Source organism: Rhinoderma darwinii, chromosome 2, assembly GCF_050947455.1.
Source record: "Rhinoderma darwinii isolate aRhiDar2 chromosome 2, aRhiDar2.hap1, whole genome shotgun sequence".
Lineage (NCBI taxonomy): Eukaryota > Metazoa > Chordata > Amphibia > Anura > Rhinodermatidae > Rhinoderma > Rhinoderma darwinii.
In genome coordinates, this window is record NC_134688.1 from 459,797,170 (window position 1) to 459,821,427 (window position 24,258).

Below are 24,258 nucleotides of genomic sequence, written 5' to 3' on the forward strand. Positions count from 1 at the left end.
GACTATAAAAAAAATGTGTCATCTATTTTATCAGAGACAAATGCCTCTTTATCAACTTATCAGGCATTTTTTATTTTCCTCCTCCACCCACTACTAGCTGTTGACTCTCTTTGAATTTTCTGCTTTATCTGTCTCTTCGAGGTGGATTATCAGATCACTGAGGGATCAGGTTACAGCTGCCAATGGAAGTCTATGTAGGAGGGAGCAAAAACAGAGTTAAAGAGGCTCTGTCACCAGATTTTGCAACCCCTATCTGCTATTGCAGCAGATCGGCGCTGCAATGTAGATTACAGTAACGTTTTTATTTTTTAAAGACGAGCATTTTTGGCCAAGTTATGACCATTTTTGTAGTTATGCAAATGAGGCTTGCAAAAGTCCAAGTGGGTGTGTTTAAAAGTAAAAGTCCAACTGGGCGTGTATTATGTGTGTACATCGGGGCGTTTTTACTTCTTTTACTAGCTGGGCGCTCTGAAGAGAAGTATCATCCACTTCTCTTCAGAACGCCCAGCTTCTGGCAGTGCAGATCTGTGACGTCACTCACAGGTCCTGCATCGTGTCGGCACCAGAGGCTACAGTTGATTCTGCAGCAGCATCAGCGTTTGCAGGTAAGTCGATGTAGCTACTTACCTGCAAACGCTGATGCTGCTGCAGAATCAACTGTAGCCTCTGGTGCCGATTGTGTCCTCGCTCGTCTGACACGATGCAGGACCTGGGGAAGTGACGTCACAGATCTGCACTGCCAGAAGCTGGGCGTTCTGAAGAGAAGTGGATGATACTTCTCGCCAGAACGCCCAGCTAGTAAAAGAAGTAAAAACGCCCCGATGTACGCACATAATACACGCCCACTTGGACTTTTACTGTAAACACGCCCAGTTGTACTTTTGCAAGCCTCATTTGCATAAATACAAAAATGGTCATAACTTGGCCAAAAATGCTCGTTTTTTAAAAATAAAAACGTTACTGTAATCTACATTGCAGCGCCGATCTGCTGCAATAGCAGATAGAGGTTGCAAAATCTGGTGACAGAGCCTCTTTAAAGAGGCTCTGTCACCACATTATAAGTGTCCTGTCTCCTACATAATGTGATCGGCGCTATAATGTAGGTGACAGTAATGCTTTTTATTTAAAAAAACGATCTGTTTTCACCACTTTATTAGCGATTTTAGATTTATGCTAATGAGATGCTTAATGCCCAAGTGGGCGTGTTTTTACTTTAGACCAAGTGGGCGTTGTACAGCGGAGTGTATGACGCTGACCAATCAGCGTTATGCCCTCCTCTCCATTCATTTAGTCAGCGCATAGGGATCCTTTTAGATCGCTATGTGCTGTCTTATACTAACACATTAACGATACTGAAGTGTTGAAACCGTGAATAGACATTCCACGGGATGTCTACTCACAATCTCTGCACTTCGTTACTCTGTCTATGGTAGTTACAGCAGAGGAAGCGTAATCTCTCGAGATTACACAGTAGATGACAGGTTACAACGAGATTACACTTCCTCTGCTGTAACTACCACAGAGTAGTAAGCTATGTCTATTCACTGTCTAAACACTTCAGTATCGTTAATGTGTTAGTATAAGACAGCACATAGAGATCTGAAAGGATCCCTATGCGCTGACTAAATGAATGGAGAGGAGTGCATAACGCTGATTGGTCAGCGTCATACACTCCTCTGTACAACGCCCACTTGGTCTAAAGTAAAAACACGCCCACTTGGGCATTAAGCATCTCATTAGCATAAATCTAAAATCGCTAATAAAGTGGTGAAAACAGATAGTTTTTTTTAAATAAAAAGCATTACTGTCACCTATATTATAGCGCCGATCTCCTTATGTAGGAGATAGGGCACTTATAATGTGCTGACAGAGCCTCTTTAAAGAGATGCAGAGAGACACACAGAGATGCTGCTTCATCTAGTAAGTGTTACATCTCACCCCAGTGCTGGATCTACAGCTACACTGCTCATTACTGCTGTATGATGTTCCCCATGCTGTAGCTTCTATTTCCTTGACGTCCTCAGCAGCAGCACCCATGGGGATATTCTATCCTCCTAGAAGATAGGACAGGTGGTATCAATTTACTTGAATTAATTGGCTACCTTATAAGAGCTAGTCTTACAGTGGTCACATCGTGGTTTCTTTCTGTCCTTTCCTCGAAAGGACAGGTGGTGTCTGCAGGGTTGGGAAGTATATCTTCACTTATCTAAATGCTATTCAAATTCTGTTTGTTGTTGTACCACTTGCGCATGGGTCCATGTGTAAGTGGTTTTTTTTCATTCTAGGTCTCTAAAGAACAAAAAGTTAAAGCTCTCTAGATAATTTACCTTCTGTTAGCCGGGCGTAAGTCTTCCACTGAGAACTACCAGTGGGAGGAAGATTTGTCTTTTTTCTACCCCAGATGGGAAGAATCTATAAAAGACCGTTGGGTGTTAGACATAATAAAAACTGGCTACAAAATATAATTCATGTCGTACCCCCCAGACAAATTCCTTCCCACTTCAAAATTCGCCAAAACAAAACAATCTCTCCTAGAAAAGGCTATTCTAGAATTCGTAGACATGAAAGTTCTAGAAAAGGTTCCGATTGCGGAAGTCCAGACAAGAGTCAATTCAAGAGTGTTCTTAGTCCCCAAACCAGGGAAAATGGAAAACAATAATAGATCTCCGATACCTAAACAGATTTATACGCTAGGTAAAATTCTGCATGGATACGATTCGTTCCGTACTCTCTCTACTGGACGAAAAAGATCTTCCCGTCCTGATACATCTAAAAGATGCGTACCTCCACATACCAATTCATCCAAGATACAAGAAATTCCTGAGAATTGCTATCTGGATACAGAGAGAATTGATACATCTGCAGTTCACATCTCTGCCTTTCGGGATATCGTCGGGCCCCTACGTGTTCACCAAGGTCACGGTCGCAGTAGTAGCCAGTCTCAGGAAATAAGGGATCACCATAATACCCTATCTGGACGTCTGGCTAATAAAAGCAAATTCAGCGGAAACCCACAATACCAATCTACATGTAGTGATGTCAGAAATTCAAGCATTGGGATGGCTTATCAACTGGGAAAAATCCCATATTCCGCTGCCACAAGAATAACAGTTCCTGGGGTTTCTCTTGAATACTCAACAGAGGATGATTTACCTTCCACCAGGAAAACTGTGTCGTATACAGGAGGCCGCACGGTATCTCTGCCAGATCAGTCTAGTATCAATTCGTCTGATTATGAAAGTACTGGGCCTGATGACATCGGCCAGCGAGGCTATCGAGTGGGCAAAATGGCACATGCGACCCCTGCAACAGGAAATCCTGCTGGTTTGGAACCGAGACCTAGCGACTCTGGACAACACCGTGACCATTTCCAGAGACACGAGAGCCTCCCTAAGATGGTGGTTTCATTTAAAAAAGGCAGGTCCTTTGCCCCACAGTCATGGGTCGACATATCGACAGACGCATCCGACTCAGGTTGGGGAGCGCATATGGCAGGACAAATAATGAAGAGCACCTGGTCTCTGTCCGAGAGAATTTTATCTTCAAATCGCAGAGAGATGCGAGCAGTCATGAAAGCCCTTACATATTTTCACCAAGCTGTTCAGGGTGAAGCGAGCAGAATTTGCTCAGACAATACAACTACAATGTCTTACTTGAACCGCTATCAAAACTATAGCGGACAGGCTGAACCGCGACCTTCCACTACCAGGAGAATGGTCTCTAAACCAACAAATTTACAACCAGATACTGGGGTCAACCTCAACTGTACCTGATGGCCACACGAGAAAACATGAAGGTGGACCTATTTTGCTTCCTGTTCAGTGCAGACAGGCCATGGGTCATAGACGCTCTATCCATACCATGGAAGTTCCACCTGGTGTACATATTCCCGCCCATCCCTATGATCCCAAATATCTTACTGAAAATCAAACGGGAACAGGTCTCGATACTTGCCATCTGCCCAAACTGGCCAAAGAGAGTATGGTTCTCTCGACTCGTGTCAATGAGCAAGGGAAACTTCTGGGTTCTACCTCAGATTCCATCCCTGCTGTCACAGGGCAATTGCTATTGTCCACATCTATACCGTCTCCAATTAACAGCATGGAGGTTGATCGCTCTCTTTTAGCCAACTCAGGACTGTCGGACACAGTCATCAACACCATCTTACAATCTAAAGGGGCTGCTACCAACAAAACCTATGGCAGGATTAGGTTGGCATTTCTGAGATGGTGCAAAGAGGAAATGATTATACCTGGAGGCAAAATACAAGCAGGATCTTCCTCCGAAGGAGGGCTGGCCATGAAGCTACATCAGCCTTAATATTTTTAGACCCAGCCCTATAGGTAACCCAAAAATTTGAATCTGGTAAAAAATAACGCCCATCAAACTTGTCTCGGGTTTAGCCTCCGGGCCGATTCTAGGAAAACCAGATTCTTGTGGTCGGTAAGGACCGTTACCCGGTGCCTAGCCCCCTCCAGGAAGTGGCACCACTCTTCAAATGCCCATTTAATGGCTAAGAGTTCGCGGTTGCCAATATCATAGTTACTCTCAGTGGGCGAAAACTTCCTGGAGAAGTAGGCACAGGGACGGAGATGGGTGAGGGACCTGGTACCCTGGGACAAGACAGCCCCCACTCCCACCTCGGTTGCGTCAACCTCCACGATAAATGGCTCCATTTGGTTGGGCTGAACCAACACCGGGGCCGAGATAAAGCACTTCTTAAGGACCTCAAATGCCTGGACAGCCTCAGGAGGCCAGCGGAGGAGATCAGCACCCTTGCGAGTGAGGTCCGTAAGAGGCTTAGCGATGACTGAGAAGTTAGCAATAAATCTCCTGTAATAATTAGCGAACCCCAAGAAACAATGTAACGCCTTCAGGGAGGCAGGTTGGACCCATTCCGCCACAGCCTGGACCTTGGCGGGGTCCATGCGGAATTCATGAGGAGTGAGGATTTGACCCAAAAATGGGATCTCCTGCACCCCAAACACACATTTTTCGGTCTTCGCAAACAGTTTGTTTTCCCGAAGGACCTGGAGCACCTTCCTGACATGCTCAATGTGGGAGGACCAGTCCTTGGAAAACACAAGTATGTCATCAAGGTACACTACAAGAAATACCCCCAGGTAATCTCTTAAAATCTCATTTATGAAATTCTGGAAGACTGCGGGAGCATTACACAACCCAAAGGGCATGACGAGGTATTCGAAATGACCTTCGGGCGTGTTAAACGCAGTCTTCCACTCATCCCCCTCTTTGATGCGGATAAGGTTATACGCCCCCCGTAGATCAAACTTAGAGAACCATTGGGCCCCCTGAACCTGATTAAAGAGATCAGGAATCAAAGGAAGGGGACACTGGTTCCTTACAGTGACCTTATTCAAGTTACGGTAGTCAATGCATGGCCTAAGACAACCATCCTTCTTCCCTACGAAGAAGAAGCCAGCACCTACCGGAGAAGTAGAGGGGCAAATGTAACCCTTGGCCAGGCATTCCTGGATATACTCTCTCATGGCTTCATGTTCGGGACAAGAGAGATTAAATATCCTACCCTTAGGGAGCTTAGCTCCTGGTACCAAATCGATAGCGCAATCGTATTCTCTATGAGGAGGTAACACTTCGGAGGCCTCCTTAGAGAAAACATCAGCGAAGTCCTGAACAAACTCAGGTAGCGTGTTCACCTCCTCAGGGGGAGAAATAGAATTAACAGAAAAACATGACGTCAAGCATTCATTACCCCATTTGGTAAGATCCCCAGTATTCCAGTCAAACGTGGGATTATGCAACTGCAACCAGGGAAGGCCTAAAACCAAATCGGACGATAATCCCTGCATCAACAGTACAGAGCACTGCTCCAAATGCATGGAGCCAACAAGGAGTTCAAAAACAGGGGTCTGCTGTGTAAAATAACCATTAGCAAGAGGAGTGGAGTCGATACCCACTACCGGGACAGGTTTAGGCAAATCAATCAAAGGCATAGCTAGAGACATAGCAAATTCCACAGACATGATATTAGCAGACGACCCTGAATCCACGAAGGCACTGCCGGTAGCAGACCTACCACCAAAAGAGACCTGAAAGGGAAGCAAGATTTTATTACGTTTCATATTTACGGGAAATACCTGTGCGGCCAAGTGACCTCCCCGATGATCACTTAGGCGCGGAAGTTTTCCGGCTGCTTATTCTTACGCCTAGGACAGGTGTTCACTTGATGCTTGTCGTCCCCATAATAGAAGCAGAGACCATTCTTCCTGCGGAACTCTCTACGCTGTTGGGGGGACACGGAGGCCCCGAGTTGCATAGGTACCTCCGAGTCTTCCGTGGAAGAACGAAGCAACGGAACCTCGGGAGGCATCATGGGGGAGTCAGAGGAGAAAACACATAAACGTTCACGTTGTCGTTCCCTGAGACGTCGGTCAAGTCGTACCGCTAAAGCCATAACCTGGTCTAGGGAGTCAGAAGAGGGATAGCTAACTAGCAGGTCTTTCAGGGCGTTCGACAGACCCAACCTAAACTGGCACCTTAAGGCAGGGTCATTCCACCGAGAAGCTACGCACCACTTCCTAAAGTCAGAGCAATACTCCTCAACAGGTCTCTTACCCTGACGTAAGGTCACCAGCTGACTCTCGGCAAAGGCAGTCCTGTCAGTCTCGTCATAAATGAGTCCGAGAGCAGAAATGAAAAGATCAACGGAGGAAAGTTCAGGGGCGTCAGGAGCCAAGGAGAAGGCCCATTCTTGGGGCCCTTCCTGGAGCCGGGACATAATTATACCCACCCGTTGGCTCTCAGAACCTGAGGAGTGGGGCTTTAAACGAAAATAGAGCCTAAAACTCTCCCGAAAGGAGAGAAAAGTCTTCCGGTCCCCTGAGAACCGGTCAGGCAACTTGAGGTGGGGTTCAAGAGGTGAGGTGAGGGGTACTACCATGGTAGCATCAGGCTGGTTAACCCTCTGAGCCAGGGCCTGGACCTGTAGGGAGAGACCTTGCATTTGCTGAACCAGGGTCTCAAGGGGGTCCATAGTGGTGTGAGGGACCAGGGTAGAGTAGGTATATGGGCTTGTGATTATGTAATGACAGGGATAGGGAAACAGACAAGTGAGCCCTAATCTACCCGCCACTCAGTCCCTGCCTACTTGCAACGACCCGCCCTAGGCGACGGGGTACAACTGGGCGACGGTCCCTACACTCAATAAGTGCACGACAGACAAGGAAACACAGAACAAAGGGAAACGGGGCAGTTGCCCACGGCAGCACCGAGAGCAACAAGAGTAGTAAACGAGCCGAGTCAAGCCAGGAGAGTACGAGGTGCCAAACGTAGAGCAGGAGAGTAGTGAACAAGCCGAGTCAAACCAGGAGTGAACGAGGTACCAAACGCAGAGCAGAAGAGTAGTCCGTAAGCCAGGGTCAATACGAAGCAGGGACAAGTAGTTCAAGAAGCTGCAGCAGGGCCAGGAAACCAACAGAGAAGAATCACAAGCAAGGAGGAACAGGAAAGGCAGGTATAAATAGACAGAGGGCGGGAGCTAGCTCCGTCTGGCCAGGCTGTGATAGGCTCTCCCACTCCTAAGCCTGCCATCCTGAGTGGTGGAAGATGGAGTCAGTCTCACAGACATAGAAGCAGGTGCAGACTGATTACCTATGGGCGTGGATACAGAAGCTGTGCCTGGCAGATCCTTAACACCCTCATTCAGAGATTCGTAAAAGCAGTCCAGAAGATCAGACCTACGGTGACGGATCCTGTCCCTAAGTGGGATTTATGTTTGGTGCTCAACCACGTTTGCGAACCCCCGTTTGAACCCTTACAGTCGTTGACATTAAAGTATCTATCACTAAAAGTCTGTTTTCTAGTTGCTATAAAAGCCTAGAGGCTCAGTGGCATACAGGCTCTTGGGTCAGCCGAACCGTATCTACTTTTTCTGCAGGACCGTGTCCTGATGAGGACATTACCTTATTTTACCCCAAAAGTTCCCTCATTCCAGAACATTAACCAACAGATTGAGTTACCCATTTTCTGTCCAGAGCCATCATCAGAAGAATGGAAACTGCACTCATTAGATGCCAATAGAGCCTTAAAAACATATATTCATCGAACCAAGGAATTTAGGAAGTCCGATCATCTTTTCCTGTCATTTCAAGGCCAGAATAAGTGGCAAATCATCCCTGTCCAGATGGATAAGGGAGGTGATTACTATCGGCTACACGCAGGCTGGCTTACAAACTCCACATAGCCTGAAAGCTCACTCTACTAGAGCCGTATCCACGTCATGGGCAGAGAAAAACTGCATTCCAATCGATCAGATTTGCAGAACAGCCTCGGGGACCTCTCCACATACGTTTGTAAAACATTATAAGCTAGACATCAGAAGAGATGGAGAAACGGCTTATGGTCAAGCAGTCATTATGTCCGCAATTCAAAAAGACCCTCCCTAAAATGGTTACGTGCTACATCCCCATGGGTGCTGCTTCTGCTGAGGACTGTAATTTCTACTCACCGTAAATTCTCTTTCCTTTAGTCCTAGCAGTCCCCCCCCCCCCCCCTCAATAAAATATCTATGTTCGATTCAGCAGACCTTGGGTTGGTGTGTGCTTTATTTTTTTTTACTGTTATAAATACACGATGTGACCAGCTGTGAGGCTAGCTCTTATAGGGTAGCCAATTAATTCAAGTAAATTGATACCACCTGTCCTATATTCTAGGATAGAATATCCCCATGGGTGCTGCTGCTAGGACTAAAGGAAAGAGCATTTACGGTGAATATAAATTACACTATATGTGATAGATAGAAGAGGAGTATCCTGCTCGCTTATCTCTATGTGTGCAGTGTACAGAATATGAGATGGCAGTAAGGCTCTACCAACTAGCTCAGGGAAAACTGAGAATTAGAGAGCGCCTGAAGAGGGGAAAGCTGTTAAAAAATGCCCAGAAATGGTGTCATTCTTCATCTACACACACAACAGCTTATTCAGAATAGCCATTTGAAACGATAGGTCCACATTTTGATTACTTTTTATTCCTGTTTTTATTCCACATTTTGATTAATTTTATTCCTGTTTTTGGGAGGTGGAATTAACAAAAAACAGCTATTCTAGCATTGTTTTTTTTTGTTTTCTTTTAGAGCGTTCACCATGCAGAAATTCCAATTATGTAGTTTAATTTACTATTTTCATTTCAATACATTGTGTAAGGGGGAAACATTTAATTTAATTAAAAAAAATTTTCTCTAAGCTTTATTTAATCTTTTTTACATTCTTTTTTTAGTCCCACTATGAAACTTGACCCTATTATATTTTAATCGCCAGCATAATACACTGCAGTACTTCTGTATTGCAGTGTATTGTGCCTGCCAGTGTATCACTGACATGCTGCCTATTAGGTGCTGCTTTAGATATGGTCTCTTGTATATGGCTGACCTGGGGGCCATTGTTTTGGCCCCTGGCTGCCATGGCAACCCATCAGCACCCCGCGACAGAAGGAGCCCCCTCCCTCTTTAAAACCACTTAGGTTACGAGGTCAGCATTGAATGCGGCATCTGGGGGATTAAATAGCTGGCATCAGAGTTTATAATTGATACCAGAGTTTATAATTGCAGCGGGATGTCAGCTGTAAGTTACAGTTGACACCTGCTGTGAATGGAGCGGACACAGCTCTTGAGCCCGCTCCATCCGCCCCTTCCCGCCGTGGTGCGGGAAGGGGTCAGAAGATTAATCCACAGATTTAATAGAATGGTGTTGAAGGGTGGACATTAACTTGAAACTTTTTATACTCAAAACTGGAAAACTTTTTAATGTGGCATTGAAAGAGTGACTTTGTTTATTTGGTTTCTTCAGGGTTTGGGGGATTCGCCCTTGGCTTGTATCAAGCAGCCTTTCTTATCGCATGAAGAAGAGACCACGGACCTATGCTACATTGTCCAGACCTCCGATCCTGAAGAATTGGTACAGATTAATTGTAAAAATTCATCCAATGCCAACAGCCAGGATTCTGGAAACTATTCAAATGATGGTCAACCCACAGTGGAGACGGTTACAAACACCCAATGACCTTCATTTATTGGGCAAGTTATAGCCATAATCTGAGACAGAGAGGGCCCCATGGCAAGATTATTTTTTTCCCCCCTATTATGATGGCCAATTTTGCCAGCCAGGACAGAAGGAACCCTCCATATCCTAACCATGACCCTTGGGCCAATTTTCCAACCCCTTGTTGCTAAGCAAGTTTTTCCTCTGGAGGGGGGGGGGGTCCTGCACAGGTTCTCACTAGCCAGTTGCAGAGGAGATGGGACCAATGGGGGCTGGGCCCCCTTTCTCCAAGGGCCCCAAAGCAGCCACATGGTTTACATCTATGGAACTTGGATACAAAACTTCCTTGACAGAAGGGCAACATATATATGTTTTATGGTATTTATTTTATGACATTTTCTTTGGTGCTACTATATAGGGACCTTTTGTAATGCCACTTTTATCCTCTATTTTAAAGAGAATTTCTCACAGCAAATCTGGAGCTTTGGACTTCTGGACCCCTTTTTATACAAATGATCAACATCTTGCAATATGTCCATCCGTCATGTACACAGGTTTCGGCACCGTAAAGCAAATGACCACGGGTCATACTGATATTCGAGATCGCTCATTTGTATACTGGATGGGAAATAGACTGAATCTCTACATTTGAACTTTACCCATGGCAGTAGAATAAGCACAGGAGTCATGACAGAGCATATTTTATAGTTATGATGTCTGGTTCTAAAGTGAATGTCCATTTTTTTATCCTAGTTTTAGGTGTAAAATGATGTGCCGATTAATTACTTAACTGGTTGCTGACGCTTGATGTCTATTCTCGTGATGAGCAGCTGGACGTTACCACATCATGATGAGCATACACATCATGTGCTGATCATGCGGGCACAGCAAGTGTGCCCACACGGTCAGGTGCAATACAATGCTGCAGCCCTGCTCTAACGGCGGAGATCAAAGAAACCTCTGATCTCCGCCGTTAAACCCTTGAATGCGGCGATCAAATTCCTGTGACGTAATCAAGGTACATACATTATATGGACAGACCAAGTGTTCATCGAAGGACCCCAGGCAGAAAAACTCAGTGTGAACATACCCTTAAACTCCACATGGAGAAAACTGAATTCTTCACCTTTCCCCCATCTCATTCAACCACCTTACCAGAACTATCAATCACAGTTAATGGCTGCACACTTTCCCCAGGCTCACAAATCTGCTGCCTCGAGATAATCTTCCAAGCCCTTAACACCTCTTGCCGCCTCCACCTCAAAAACATTTCTCGAATTTGCTCTTTACTTGACCTTGAATCAACAAAACTGTTTATATACCGTATGTCCTCGTCATCTCCCGCCTAGACTACTGCAACATCCCTCTTGGTGGCCTCCCATCTAACACGCTTCTACCTCCAATTCACCCTCAACTCTACGCCCAGGTATTCTACCTTTCTCCTCGTACCACCTCTGCCTCAGCCCTCTGCTAATCCCTACACTGGCTTCCCATTACCCGGGAAATTCAGATCAAAATATTAACCACATACAAGGTAGTCCACAGCCTGTCCCCGTAATCTCTGGTCCTCACAAGACATTCTTCTTTGCTCTCTTATGCTTGTCACATCAGCGTCTCCAAGATTTCTCCCATGCAACCCCCCATATTGTGGAACTCTCTACTCCAACACATCAGATTCTCCCCAACCATCCAAACCTTCGAAAGCAACCGGAAACCCCCCTCTTCAGATAAGCTTACAACCTACAATAATCCTGCCACCACTACACTGTTTCTACCCTCACTTACTTTTTCCCCATTTCCCGTCCTCCTTAGATTGTAAGCCCTCGCGGGCAGGGTCCTCTCTCCTTCTGTACCAGTCTGTCATTCATTAAGCTCATATTTATTGTACTTTGTTGTTTTTATTGTCTCATGTTATGTACCTTTTTTCATATGTACAGCGCCCTGGAATTAATGCTGCTTAAAAATAAATAAAAAGAAATTAAGCTTGTTAACTTTTATAAAGTTTTTATCTCTTCTAAAGCAAGCAGAGGGAGAAAACACTGATAACCGGGCTAGGGGTGAGAGTAGGTCAGATTTGATTGTCCGACTTTGGGCGAGCACCAAGAACCTGACATAAGGCGAGTTCCCAACATCAGTGTGAGTTTTTGCCTGTGGGTCTACCCGGAAGCTGGAGCAGTCCTGTAATGTTGACATCTGACCAATTCTAATCCCTACGCCTGTTATCAATGTGATCTGTCCTGCTCATTATAGCCAGGGAGGTTGATGAAACATCTCCAATTGGACGTTTTTTTTTTTTTTTTATACTGCAGCCACCACGTGTTGCCGCAGTGCAAATGCATATGTCGCCCGTCTTACAGCCACAAGACCCCTATTCGCTATCATTTTAACCCTCCCACCCCCTGTTCTAGTGAACCTGGTGATTAAATGGGAACCTGTTACTGACTATATGCTGTCCACTCTGAGAGCAGCGCGCGGTAATGACAGGCATGCGCAATTCAACAGTGAACAAACATATTCTGTGTTTTGGATGATTATCATCTACATACAGAGGCTGCATCTAAAGCGAAGGGAGATATGTTTAAAGCTAAAGTAAAGTTTTTGTTCTCTGCGTTATATCGACGTCATACGTTAAACAATGTACACATATATTTCATCGCTATGTACAATTTGTCGATGAATTTTTGGGCTAAATACTATTTATTGAACGAACTGCCTTAAAACATCATGAAAAGATTAGTTAAAACTATTTGTTTTCCTTTTCTGCATATTTTTCCCTAATAAAAAAAACCCTATAAAATGTATTGATATCTGTTCCAATCTTAAATCATATGAAAGTCCTATGTGATGTGACATGCAAAAAAAAAAAAACACAAAAGATTTTTGGGTTGACTTAGAAACAAAAAGTAAAAATTCAAAGCTAAGCATTACAAAGTTTTGCTCTGGGCATAAAGACCCAAAACACCCCCTGTCCTAAAAGGGTTAATGCACCCTCCATGTCACCACGTCAGCATCATGATGAAGTAGTACCACAAAATAATTATCTGCATTGATTAAAACCCAAACCTTTCCCCTATAAGATTATTTGCATGCACGGTTTCCGCTCCATTCAAAGTCTATGAGCTGACGGAAACAGCCGAGCACAGCATCGGCTAGGGGGACCGGGTACCTCTGTTCTGGCGATCAGTAGGCAGACCCCCACTGATATAGAATTGATTACCCCAATAGATGTTGAAATACCCTTAGGGCTGGAATACCCCTTTAAAATATATAATTTTTATTATAAGATATGTATTTTAGATTTATAGGTTTTGGATATATGTGCATTTTTAAAGTTTAATTGCTTCCATTTGCTTTTTAATATGTGTGATTTTCTATGTCCATTCCTTACCTGGCTATGAAATATAGAGGGCGGATTGAGACATCCCACAATATTTGTGTCTGCAAAACAAGGAGGAAGGTGAATGTTTCCTACTTGAAAGGCCCTGATCTATGAGCGGTCGGTCACGTTAGTTGGGTTATGATAGTGATAATATATTATGTCAATATTAATCCTTCAAAGACGCTGCCAAGTTTAGCCCTAATGGTGTTGTAGGAGATTAGAAAAACATGGCTGCAGCGCCACTCTTGTCCTTAGGCAGCGTCTGGTATTGCAGCTCAGCTCCATTCAAGTGAATGCAATAACAATCACAGCCTCTAGGGAAGAGTGTCACTGTTTCTGGAAGAGGGCAGTCGTGTTTTTTTTTGTTTTTTTTAATCTCATGTAACCCCTTTCGACAACAGTACTTTATGGATCAGCTGTTTCCCTAACTCCAATAGTTTATAATGGAAAGAGCCACATAAATGTACGGCTGCCTCTGCCCCGCTTCTCCTTGTGGCCATTGCTGCCCGGCTTCTTCTATTCAACGTGTCACAGGCCCCCATTCCCCAGAAAGGTGGGGGGGGGGGGGGTCTCAGAGGTAATAATATAATAATGTTGATGGGACAGTAATGATTTTCAGACCCAAGAATGGTTGGAGTATAGAATGAAGTTGAGTATAAGCATAAAGCTGGAAAACCTGGCCGGGGTTCACACATAGCGTATGAAATAAAATCAGTGACAAAATTTGCATGTAACATTTTGTTACAGATTTCAATGTAGAATTGCATTGCAAAAAATAAAATCTGCTGCAAAAATCACAAGCCCCCTCATTAATCGTCTGTTTCCTTCTCTGCTATAGCCTGTCTGCTGTCAGCCGCCACTAGGGGGAGCGCTGCATATGTATTTATACAGCTCTCATTGACTTCCCTTTACTACCCTTGATCACCACAGATATTACTACCACTATACTCTGCTGGTACTGCTGTATATAGGGGCCACTGTGCTGCCACTATTAATGGACTGTACTGTATAGTGGTATCCGTTATGTGTACAATATAGCAACATTATTTATGTGTACTGTATAATGGCATCAGTTGTGTACAGTATGGCAGCATTAGTTATATGTACTGTATAGTGGCATCAGTTATGTGTACAGTATGGCAGCATTGGTTATATGTACTGTATAGTGGCATCAGTTGTGTACAGTATGGCAGCATTAGTTATATGTACTGTATAATGGCATCAGTTATGCAGGGCTGCCAACAGCAATTCTTGGGCCCCATACTGCAAAGAAGTCTGGGCCCCTCCTTATGGGCGGTGCGGAGCGATTTAGAGGAAACACAAGTTTGCAGGTGGGTCAGATGCAAGGTAGAATGAGCTTTTGCAGTAGGTAGCGCGCAGGGGCCTTGCGAGAGGACAGAAAATACAGAAAGAGATGGGTTCTGTTTGAGGGTGAGTGGACAGAAGCATATGGCAAGGGCTCTGTGAGGGAGGTCAAGGACATGGAAGACAAAAGGTTGAAAGGGCTTTCTCAGGGGAGGAAGGGCACAGAAGGTGGAAGGGGTACTGCATTGGACATGGGGGTATAAAGTGACGGGAGCTCTGTAGGAGCAGGGGTGCAGAAGGAGATAGGCGCTCTGTTATGGTAGAGGGGCACTCTGGGGGGGGGTCAGGGACATGTAATACAAAAGATGGCAGGTGCTCTGTAAGGGGAGTGGGATACAGAATGTAGTAAGGGTACTGTGGGGGAAGTGAATGGGGGACAATGTGGCAGGGGCACTGTGCGGGGCATGGGCATTGAGGACAGAAGGTAGCAGGGACTCTGTTGGGGAAGCGGAACAAAGAAGATAGTAGTAGTAGTGTGGATGGTAGGGGACAGGGGGACAGAACGTGGTGGTTCTGTGGGAGGCAGGGGGGCAGAAGATGGATAGGATTTGTTAGTGTAAGGGACACATGGTGGCAGGGGCTCTTTGAGGATATGGAGGCACAGAAAGTGGCATTGGCTTAGTGGTGGTAGGGAAGAGGTCCACAGAAGGTGGAAGGCATTCTGTGGAGGAAGGATTACAGGGGCTATGTGGAATGGCAGGGGGTGGGGACACAGTGACAGGATGGCACAGTTTTCCTACCGGTCACTGCTGCATAGGCTGTCCTTATGGCCTGGCTCCACTGGCACTGCTGTTGAGGGCTGATTACATTAGCAGGCACTAAAGACTCCCGCTGCTGCGGCCCACCACAAATGGAGCTCCTCCAAGAGAGGCAAATGCACGTCACATCACTGCGAGGAGGAGAGGGAGCAGGAGAGGCCAAAAGGAAATGAGGGTGGACACTGGCTGTTTCTTGGCAGGGGCGTAGCTAAAGGCCCATGGGCCCCAATGCAAAAGTCTTTCTTGGCCCCCCCACCAAGTTCTTCTCATGGCTGACGGCCCGCAGCTTTCAGCTGCATTGCTGGGTCTCCTAAGTGACGCAACTATGCAGCGCTAGCAGCCGGGGGCGTCACTAAGGACTTAAAAAATCTGGGGAAATAGCCCCAATAGATATAGCCACCCCCCAAAAAAATAAGTGTGTGTGTGTGTGTGTGTATATGTGTATATAGGAGCTGCATATCTATAGCACTATGACCATATAGTTATGGATAGGATTAGATACAGTGGCTCAGCAGACCGTATCACACATGATTGGATTAGATATAGGGCCCAGCAGACATTATCACACATGATAGGATTAGATATAGGGCCCAGCAGACAGTATCACACATGATAGGCTTAGATACAGAAGCTCAGCAGACCGTATCAACATGATAGGATTAGATACAGCGGCTCAGCAGACAGTAGCACACATGATTGGATTAGATACATGGCCCAGCTCGCTCACATTGCGGCTCCAGTGCTGGACCCAGGAAAGTGAAGTATAAGAATTGCTTTTGCAATTTTTTGGGTGTGTTTGTGTTTTTTGACACGTTCGGATGTTGGACTACTTTGGATTCGATGACCGCGTTTTTTTTTTATTCCCAATAAAATGGATAAAGAGGGTTGCGTGGGGGGGTTTTATTTCAATAAAATATTTTTGGGATGTCCTTGTATTTTTTTAAAGCTTTATTACTACCGCCTAAGTAATTGCCACTGGCTGATAGACAGCATCCATTACTAAGGCGGGGCTTAATAGCCAGTTAACCCCCATTATTACCCCGATACCCACTGCCACCAGGGGTATCGGGAAGAGCCGGGAACGATCCAGTATCAGACCTTCTGTAGTGATGGTTGGGTAATGGGTTCGCTGCAGTATTTTTAGGCTGGGAAAGTCCAAAAACAGTGGGCCTTCCCACCCTGGTAATTCAAGCCTGCTGCTGCTATGTTGTATCTGGCTGGTTATGAAAAATGGGGGTGTTTTTTTTCTATTTTTGTTTTTTTTAGCATTACCAGGGTGGGAAGGCATCAGTTATGTGTACAGTATGGCAGCATTAGTTATATGTACGGATGTAGCCATCTTTATCTTGACTCTGATAACTTGCTGCAGCGTGATATCACACAACAAAAGCCATTGAAAAGTCAAGATAAAGGATCTTATCATTATGTATTTAATGCATTAAAAGTCAAGATAGACGGCTACATCTGTACTCTATAGTGGCATCCGCTATGTGTACTGTATGGCAGCATTATTATATGGTAACTATCCACTGTATTCACTAATGGAATTGACTGTGTCTATTATGTGCACTATTTGTATGTGTGTGTCCCCTTAAAATGCATGATGTGAATCGTCCCTCCTCCTTGACAAAATCAAGAAAAAGATGAATGTCACAATTAAGTATATTCACAACTCAAAAACAGGAAACAGACACTTGGTCATCACATTTAGTTCCCCGGAAATGCTACAGAATAAAATATTGTGTAACCTGTAATGCTATGTGTCACAGTATTGTGGAGTAAGATGTGACACCTTTAATAAATGTGTTTCATCTTTTTTTAAACCTAATTTAAATTTAGTTTTTTAGTCCCATTAGTCTTTTTATTATATATATTTTTTATGTAATGTAATGCCATACGGACATTATATTACTGTCTGTCTATATACAATCAACAGGTAGCCTGCTAGGGCTTATGTTCCAGGGACCTGGGGCCCTTTGTTAGGCTCCCATCTACCAGTGTACAAACACTGACGCTGGCAAAAAGAAGGCCGGATGGCAATCGTTATTCAAAAGGAGCCCCCTGATAGGGTTAAATTGTTGGGATCGGAGTTATCCCGATCTTGGCCATCATAAGCTTTGTCTCTTTAGGGGTCTTACTTGTGGTACAGGCCTTCGAAAACCGGATTGTTTGGGGGTATGGGCCTTCAAAAATTTGACTTATACAATGAAGGAAATCCTTGTTTGACTACTGCCCAGCCTCCTTTTTCCTCTCTGTCCTTCCTTCTGTGCCAATTCAGCCTTGAGTAATGTGAGACAGACTAGTTGCTATGGACACACTGCCTGACAACCCTATTGTAATGGCAGGAAGGAGGTGAAGGGAACAAGTGAGCCCTAATCTACCCACCGCCCTGTCCCTGCCTACTTGCAACGACCCACCCTAGGCGACGGGGTACAACTTGGCGGCGGTCCCTACGCTGTCTAAGTGCAAGGGAGTACAAACAGGGAACACGCAAGGGAATACAGTAGCCCACGGAACGCCGCGAGGAAACGGAGCGGTGAATGAGCCAGTCAGGATCAGGAAGTAGTGGAGTATACAAACGGGAGCACGGAGCAGAAGCAAGCCAGGGGCAGAGCAACGCAGGATAAACGGAACTGACGCAAGGCAGAAGCACGGCAGAAGCAGGCTGGAGCAAGGCAGCAGTGGGGCCAGGAATCCAAGAAGAATAACAAGCAAGGAGGAAGAGAAAACGGCAGGTATAAATGGACAGGGGGCGGAGCTAACTCTGACTGACCAGGCCGCGATAGGCTCTCCCACTCCTGAGCCTGCCACCCTGATTGGTGGGAGCAGGTGTCAGTCTCAGTGGTCTGGCCTCAGGTGTCGACTGATTAATCCTGGGAGTATACCCAGACGTAGTGCCTGGCAGATCCTTTACACCTATATAAAAGGCTCTAGGGCAGCGTGTCCCTAGCAACCAGTCTATCTCACATAACTGCTCAGCTCAAAACTTGATTTGCTGACCACAGAGAAGGGGAAAAGAAGCTTGATATCCGTTTGTGAATGATGTCATAAGCTCCCAATTAAAGTGTTAAAAACATAACTGCAGCTAAAATCTAATGTACAGGGTGGGCCATTTATATGGATACACCTAAATAAAATGGGAATGGTTGGTGATATTAACTTCCTGTTTGTGGCACATTAGTTTATGGGAGGGGGGAACTTTTCAAGCTGGGTGTTGACCATGGCAGACATTTTGAAGTCGGCCATTTTGTATCCAACTTTAGTTTTTTCAATGGGAAGAGGGTCATGTGACACAAACTTATCGAGAATTTCACAAGAAAAACAATGGTGTGCTTGGTTTTAACGTTACTTTATTCTTTCATGAGTTATTTACAAGTTTCTGACCACTTATAAAATGTGTTCAAAGTGCTGCCCATTGTGTTGGATTGTCAATGCCACCCTCTTCTCCCACTCTTCACACACTGATAGGAACACCGCAGAAGAAATGCCTCCCGATCTGACCCCCTTAGACTTTTATCTTTGGGGTCATCTGAAGGCAATTGTCTATGCTGTGAAGATACGAGATGTGCAGCAACTGAAACTACGGATACTGGAAGCCTGTGCTAGCATTTCTTCTGCGGTGTTGCTATCAGTGTGTGAAGAGTGGGAGAAGAGGGTTGCATGTGACCGATCCCGCTGTACTCCATGTACTCGTACTACTTGTAACTAGACTTCTGGTCTCCTGGCAGCGCTAAAAAACTCTGTAAATCTCAGAATCCGTGCGACCGGAATCTATATTATCACATACTGCAGTGACTACACTGATAATAATTTTTGGTCCCCACATAACCCCTGTAATTAAAAATATGCTACCGTTTTGTGTACACTGCATGGATATGTGTCTCCATTGTTATAGACTACAAACAGACACTGTGTAGTCTGATTCGGCAACTCCACAACATCTGCCCAGTAATCTACAGACTGAAGTTCACTTTATCAATCTGCAGTAAAATTCCAATAATTTGGCCTCCTCCTTGACGTGCCAGATTATGGAAAATTCCAATCTATCAGAGCATTCAGATAGACGTACAGACACTCAAATACATACAAACACACGTCTATCTGTCTCATATAGTGCCCTATGATTTCTCTGTACGCCCCTGTGACCGCTCCTATAAGAACCGACTTCTTATGTTTTCAGAAAGTGATAGACAGAGTTTCCTCTGTGAACCGCAAACTCTCAGATGTTCTCGCACAATTCATGTGAACAACACTGGTGCCAAGAAAAAACAGGAAATGCCGTTCTCATAATGAGGAAGAATGCCATGTTCTGCATGCCGAGTTCTAATGTTTTTCTTGTGAATTCCGCATTGGTGTTCACGAAAGTTATTTGTGAATAATTTTTTTTTTTTTTTCTTCACTTTGGTAGTCAGAAATTAAAACAAAAAAATTCTTACCATTTACTACTGATCCTTTAAGTGATATTGCAAAAATATTTTCACACGGTCAGAACTCCTGGACAATTGTATCCAATTTAGTCCTCCTCAAAAGGTAGTTAGGACCCATGTGGGATACGTAGGGAGAGTGAAACAACGTATCTGGGGCAGGTCAAGCTGCAATAGTCCTATAGTGCACAGGCCATACAGGATATATTAGATAAAGGTCAGACAAACCCACTAATTTTGGCTGGATTGGTCGATTATCTAAAATGTTTGGTAAACGTCCTGACTTTTGGGGGAAAGAAGGTTTCGGCATGTTTGGATTTCAACATACCCGATCCTTTGTTCCCGTGATAGATAAACGACTTATTGCCCTTACCCATGAGGCGTTTATGGTGGAGTCGGGACGAATAACTGTCAGCTAAACGAATATTCGGCCAACAATTAGCTCATGTGTATGGCCAGTTTAGATTCAATTGGTGCCGGGATCGGCCAATGAACTAATGGGGGCCTCTCAAGGGATCAGGCATGATAGATATCAACATGCCTGATCCTTTGGTGTCACGGGAGTTAAGGTGTAGTTAGATGTGTATGGTAGTGACTTATTTGCTTCTCCCCACTGAGAAAAAAATTACCCGAGCGTGTATATTTATGGGGGTGTAAGTGGAGTTAGCGGTCTGCTAAAAAGTGTTTGGCCAACATCTCATGTATTTGTATACACCCTGAGATAGAGTCCAGTTACTTATTGTCCTCTCCCTTTTTTTTCTTGCTGGACCCCCAATGTTTTCAATGCTGGTGGTTCATTTCTCCCCATTCCATTCTTCCTTATGGTTTCTAGATCTTTATTATCAACCAACTAAACCTATTGATCCAATAAAGATCACATATAAAATACAGTAGATCCAGTTCCTTTGGCCACAATTCTCTTATTGGTTTCTTTCAAAAATTTGTCTTCTTAAGCTGTGAGATTTTCCTTACTCAGGCTTGGCTTTATATGCCGCCCTAACTAGTTATATCGCATTTTCATCTAGAACTCCGGGATGTCCGCCATTAGATTAAAGGGTTGTCTTATCGAAGACAGCCCCTTCAATCTCATCGCTGTGGGTCTGGCTCCTGAGACCCTTGGCAAACATCAGATTTTTTTTAGGCGAGACTCCATTGGACTCGCATTGGTCCCTACCAAAATAATAACGTCCGCACCCTCATCCCACTGTGGTAAAACCCAGGTTAGTAAGTGTTCCCCAGCATTTTGTTTAGATTGTTTCAAGGGAAAACAGCTCCTGATTTTCAGCCGTTTTTTTAGCAACTCGCGTTTTTCGCTGCGTTTTTTATGGCCGTTTTTGGAGCTGTTTTTCTATAGAGTCAATGAAAAACGGCTCAAGAAGTGGCATGCACTTCTTTTTGCGGGAGTTTTTTAACGCGGCCGTTTTTCGAAACGACAGTGTAAAAAAAAAGGCCCGTCGGAACAGAACGCCGTATTTCCCATTGAAATCAATGGGCAGATGTTTGGAGGTATTCTGCTTCAGATTTTTTGGCCGTTTTTCGCCATTTTGCGGCCCGAAAAACAGCCGAAAATAAGCCGTGTGCACATACCCTAATACAGTTTTCTCATCAGCACTATTTTCTAAATCCATTACCAAATTTTCAGAATCCGATTTATGAGATGTGACTATGGTTCAGACCCTGGCACTAAACCATTGACGACATGTGATAAGGGCAGCTCACCTCCTCCTCCCTCTCCCAGCACAGTGACCCCTGCACATGTTACAGAGCATGCTCACTACACTCTCCCATGACTTCTTTCTCACTTTCTTTACTCTCATTCTGACACTTTTTTGGTTTATCTACTTTCTTAGTATTCTTCTATAATACAAATCTTAATGAGTTAATATTCTGTTACCTGATACTCATTTGACTTTGCTGATATGAACTTCCATTTGCTAGACCTTAGTGTCATGCAATTTCAGTATGCAAATTTGTTTAATGTTGTTTTATTTGAAAAAACTTTCAATAAAAACATTTAGTAAAAACAACAATATGTATGATTTAGTTTAAAGTTTGAATTGGTAAAAAAAATAAGGAGAAACCGTCCCTTTAAATCAGTACATATGTTTTCTTAATACACAGTCCTATCTGCTCATCCTCCAAAATCAGATTTTCAGCTTTTTGTCTCCTTGCAGTTTCGGTATGGAGAATATAAAGGAACATCCAACCAATATTGGATGCTGCAGTCCTCTACCTTATTGATCCCATAGACTTTATATAGTAAAATAACATCCCCCCCCCCCCCATTGGATATTCTGTGTTATAATACAAATGCTGTTCAATAGAACTAAAAATATGATATGCTGATATTTGACAGTCAGGGCTCATTCAGACAAACGTGAATAACGTCCGTGTACTGCGCATGGAAATCACGCACAGCACACGAACCTATTGATTTCAATGGGGCCGTTCACACATGCGTGAGTTTTTACGCAACGAGAGTCCGCTGCGTGAAACTCACTGCATGTTCTATATTGGTGCGTTTTTACACACCTACGCGCCCACTGAAGTCAATGGTTGCGTTAAAGTCATCCGTGTGCGGTGCACGATTTGCGCATCAATTCAATTGAAAATAATTTAAAAAAAATGTTCTTTGCGAGTGCGTGAATAACGCATGCCACTGGCAAAGCACACTGATGCATAACGCAACACACACGGACCAGATTCACACGCGTGAATCTGATATGCTCGTGTGAATGTAGCCTTAAGCAAAACATATATATTTCGGTACCCGAAGGGGTGCATGAGTAATGACATTGTAAGTCTTCCAAAGTACATTGACACGTTGCAGAGTTACTGCATAGAAAGCCAATGACCCTCTCTGGCCCTAGAAGGGATGTTGCATGCATCCGGCTTCCTTTCTGCACACTTCCACTAAGATAAAGCATCAAACGTTTTAGATGTAATAAAAAACAATTAAAACGAATATCAGATTGTAATGCCATAAAGCACTTATTGCAGTAAGGCTATGGTCACACGTAGTGGAATTGCTGCAGATTTGTGGATGGAAAATCCGCAGTGCGTTACAGTCGTAGCAAAGATTTTAACAAATTGTCAACAAAATGAGTGACAAAGGCCACTTAGCTTTTTTTTTTTTAACACTTAGGGGTGGATTTACTAATACTTGCTAACTTAGACGGTGTAAACTAAAACAAGGCAGTCAGAAAGTGCGCCAAATTTATCAAAGTGGTGCTCGCTGTATGATAAATTTAGCACATCTTCCTAGACATATTAGACACTTTTCTCTTCCTTGTGCCACCTATTAATTGGCTTAGTCTACGCCAGTTTTTGGCACCAAAATGTTGGTGCACAATATTGCATTTGAAGACGCAACCCCTTTCTACTACTAGACCTTGCCCCCTTCTTCACTAAGCCGCACCTCCTTGTCAAACGTGCCGAAAAAAGTGTCAAAAATAGTTAGAGAAGTGTATGACGCTGAACAATCAGTGAACAATCAGTGTCATACACTTCTCTTCATTCCAGCCCAGCTTGTTTCACTGTGCAGCGTGATCTCGCGAGATCACGCTGTGCTATGAGTAAGTCCCTCAGAAACTTTACCGAAGTGTCGGGAGTGTGAATAGACATCGCATCCTGGCTGGAGGTGATGTCTATTCACTCTCAAGACACTTCGGTAAAGTTACTGTGGGAGTATGTGACAGCACAATGTGATCTCGCGAGATAACGCTGTGCAGTCAAACAAGCTGGGCTGGAATGGCGAGAAGTGTATGACGCTGATTGGTCACTGATTGGTCCACGTCATACACTTCTCTTTACAACACCCACTTGGTAAAAAGTTAAAAACACGTCCAGTTGTCTATTAAGAAACTAATTAGCATAAATCTAAAATTGTTCATAACTTGCTCAAAAATTATCGTTTTTCAAAATAAAAACCACTGTTAGAACAGCGCCAATCAGATTATGTAGGCGATAGGGCACTTATAATGTGGTGACAGAGCCTCTTTAATTCAATGGAGAATTAAAACCTGCAACAAATAGAAGATGTTGCGAATTTTTCCACCGCAAACTCAGAAAAAATTATAAAAAATGTTCAGCCCGTCTCCCGGGATAATGTTTCGTCCCATGTGACTACTGCAGCCTATCACAGGTTGCAGCGGTCACATGGGATGAAACGTCATCCCAAGAGGCCGGGCTGCAGGAAGTCGGAGGGACGTGTCGCCATGGCTACGAGTAAGTATATATATTTTTTTTACCTGCTGTTTTCCACAGCGGGCTTTCCGGGCGAAAAACTGCACCACAATTTGGTGCATTTTTGCGGC

The 24,258-nt window shown here is 44.3% G+C and overlaps 1 protein-coding gene across 2 annotated transcripts in view; it reads left to right on the forward strand.

Annotated features, from left to right (window-relative positions):
• The window catches only part of LOC142743628 (interferon alpha/beta receptor 1-like), a 75,737-nt gene extending 55,903 nt beyond the window's left edge, over window positions 1-19,834 (forward strand). Inside the window, exon 11 of one of the 2 annotated variants that reach the window (XM_075854573.1) lies at window positions 19,699-19,834. In XM_075854573.1, coding sequence (XP_075710688.1) covers window positions 19,699-19,764 — 66 coding nt within the window. In that variant the 3' untranslated portion in view covers window positions 19,765-19,834. Of the gene's footprint in view, window positions 1-9,824; window positions 12,004-19,698 lie in introns of those variants that run through there. The other variant, XM_075854571.1, reaches the window with a different exon arrangement.
• The last annotated feature ends 4,424 nt before the right edge of the window (window positions 19,835-24,258 follow it).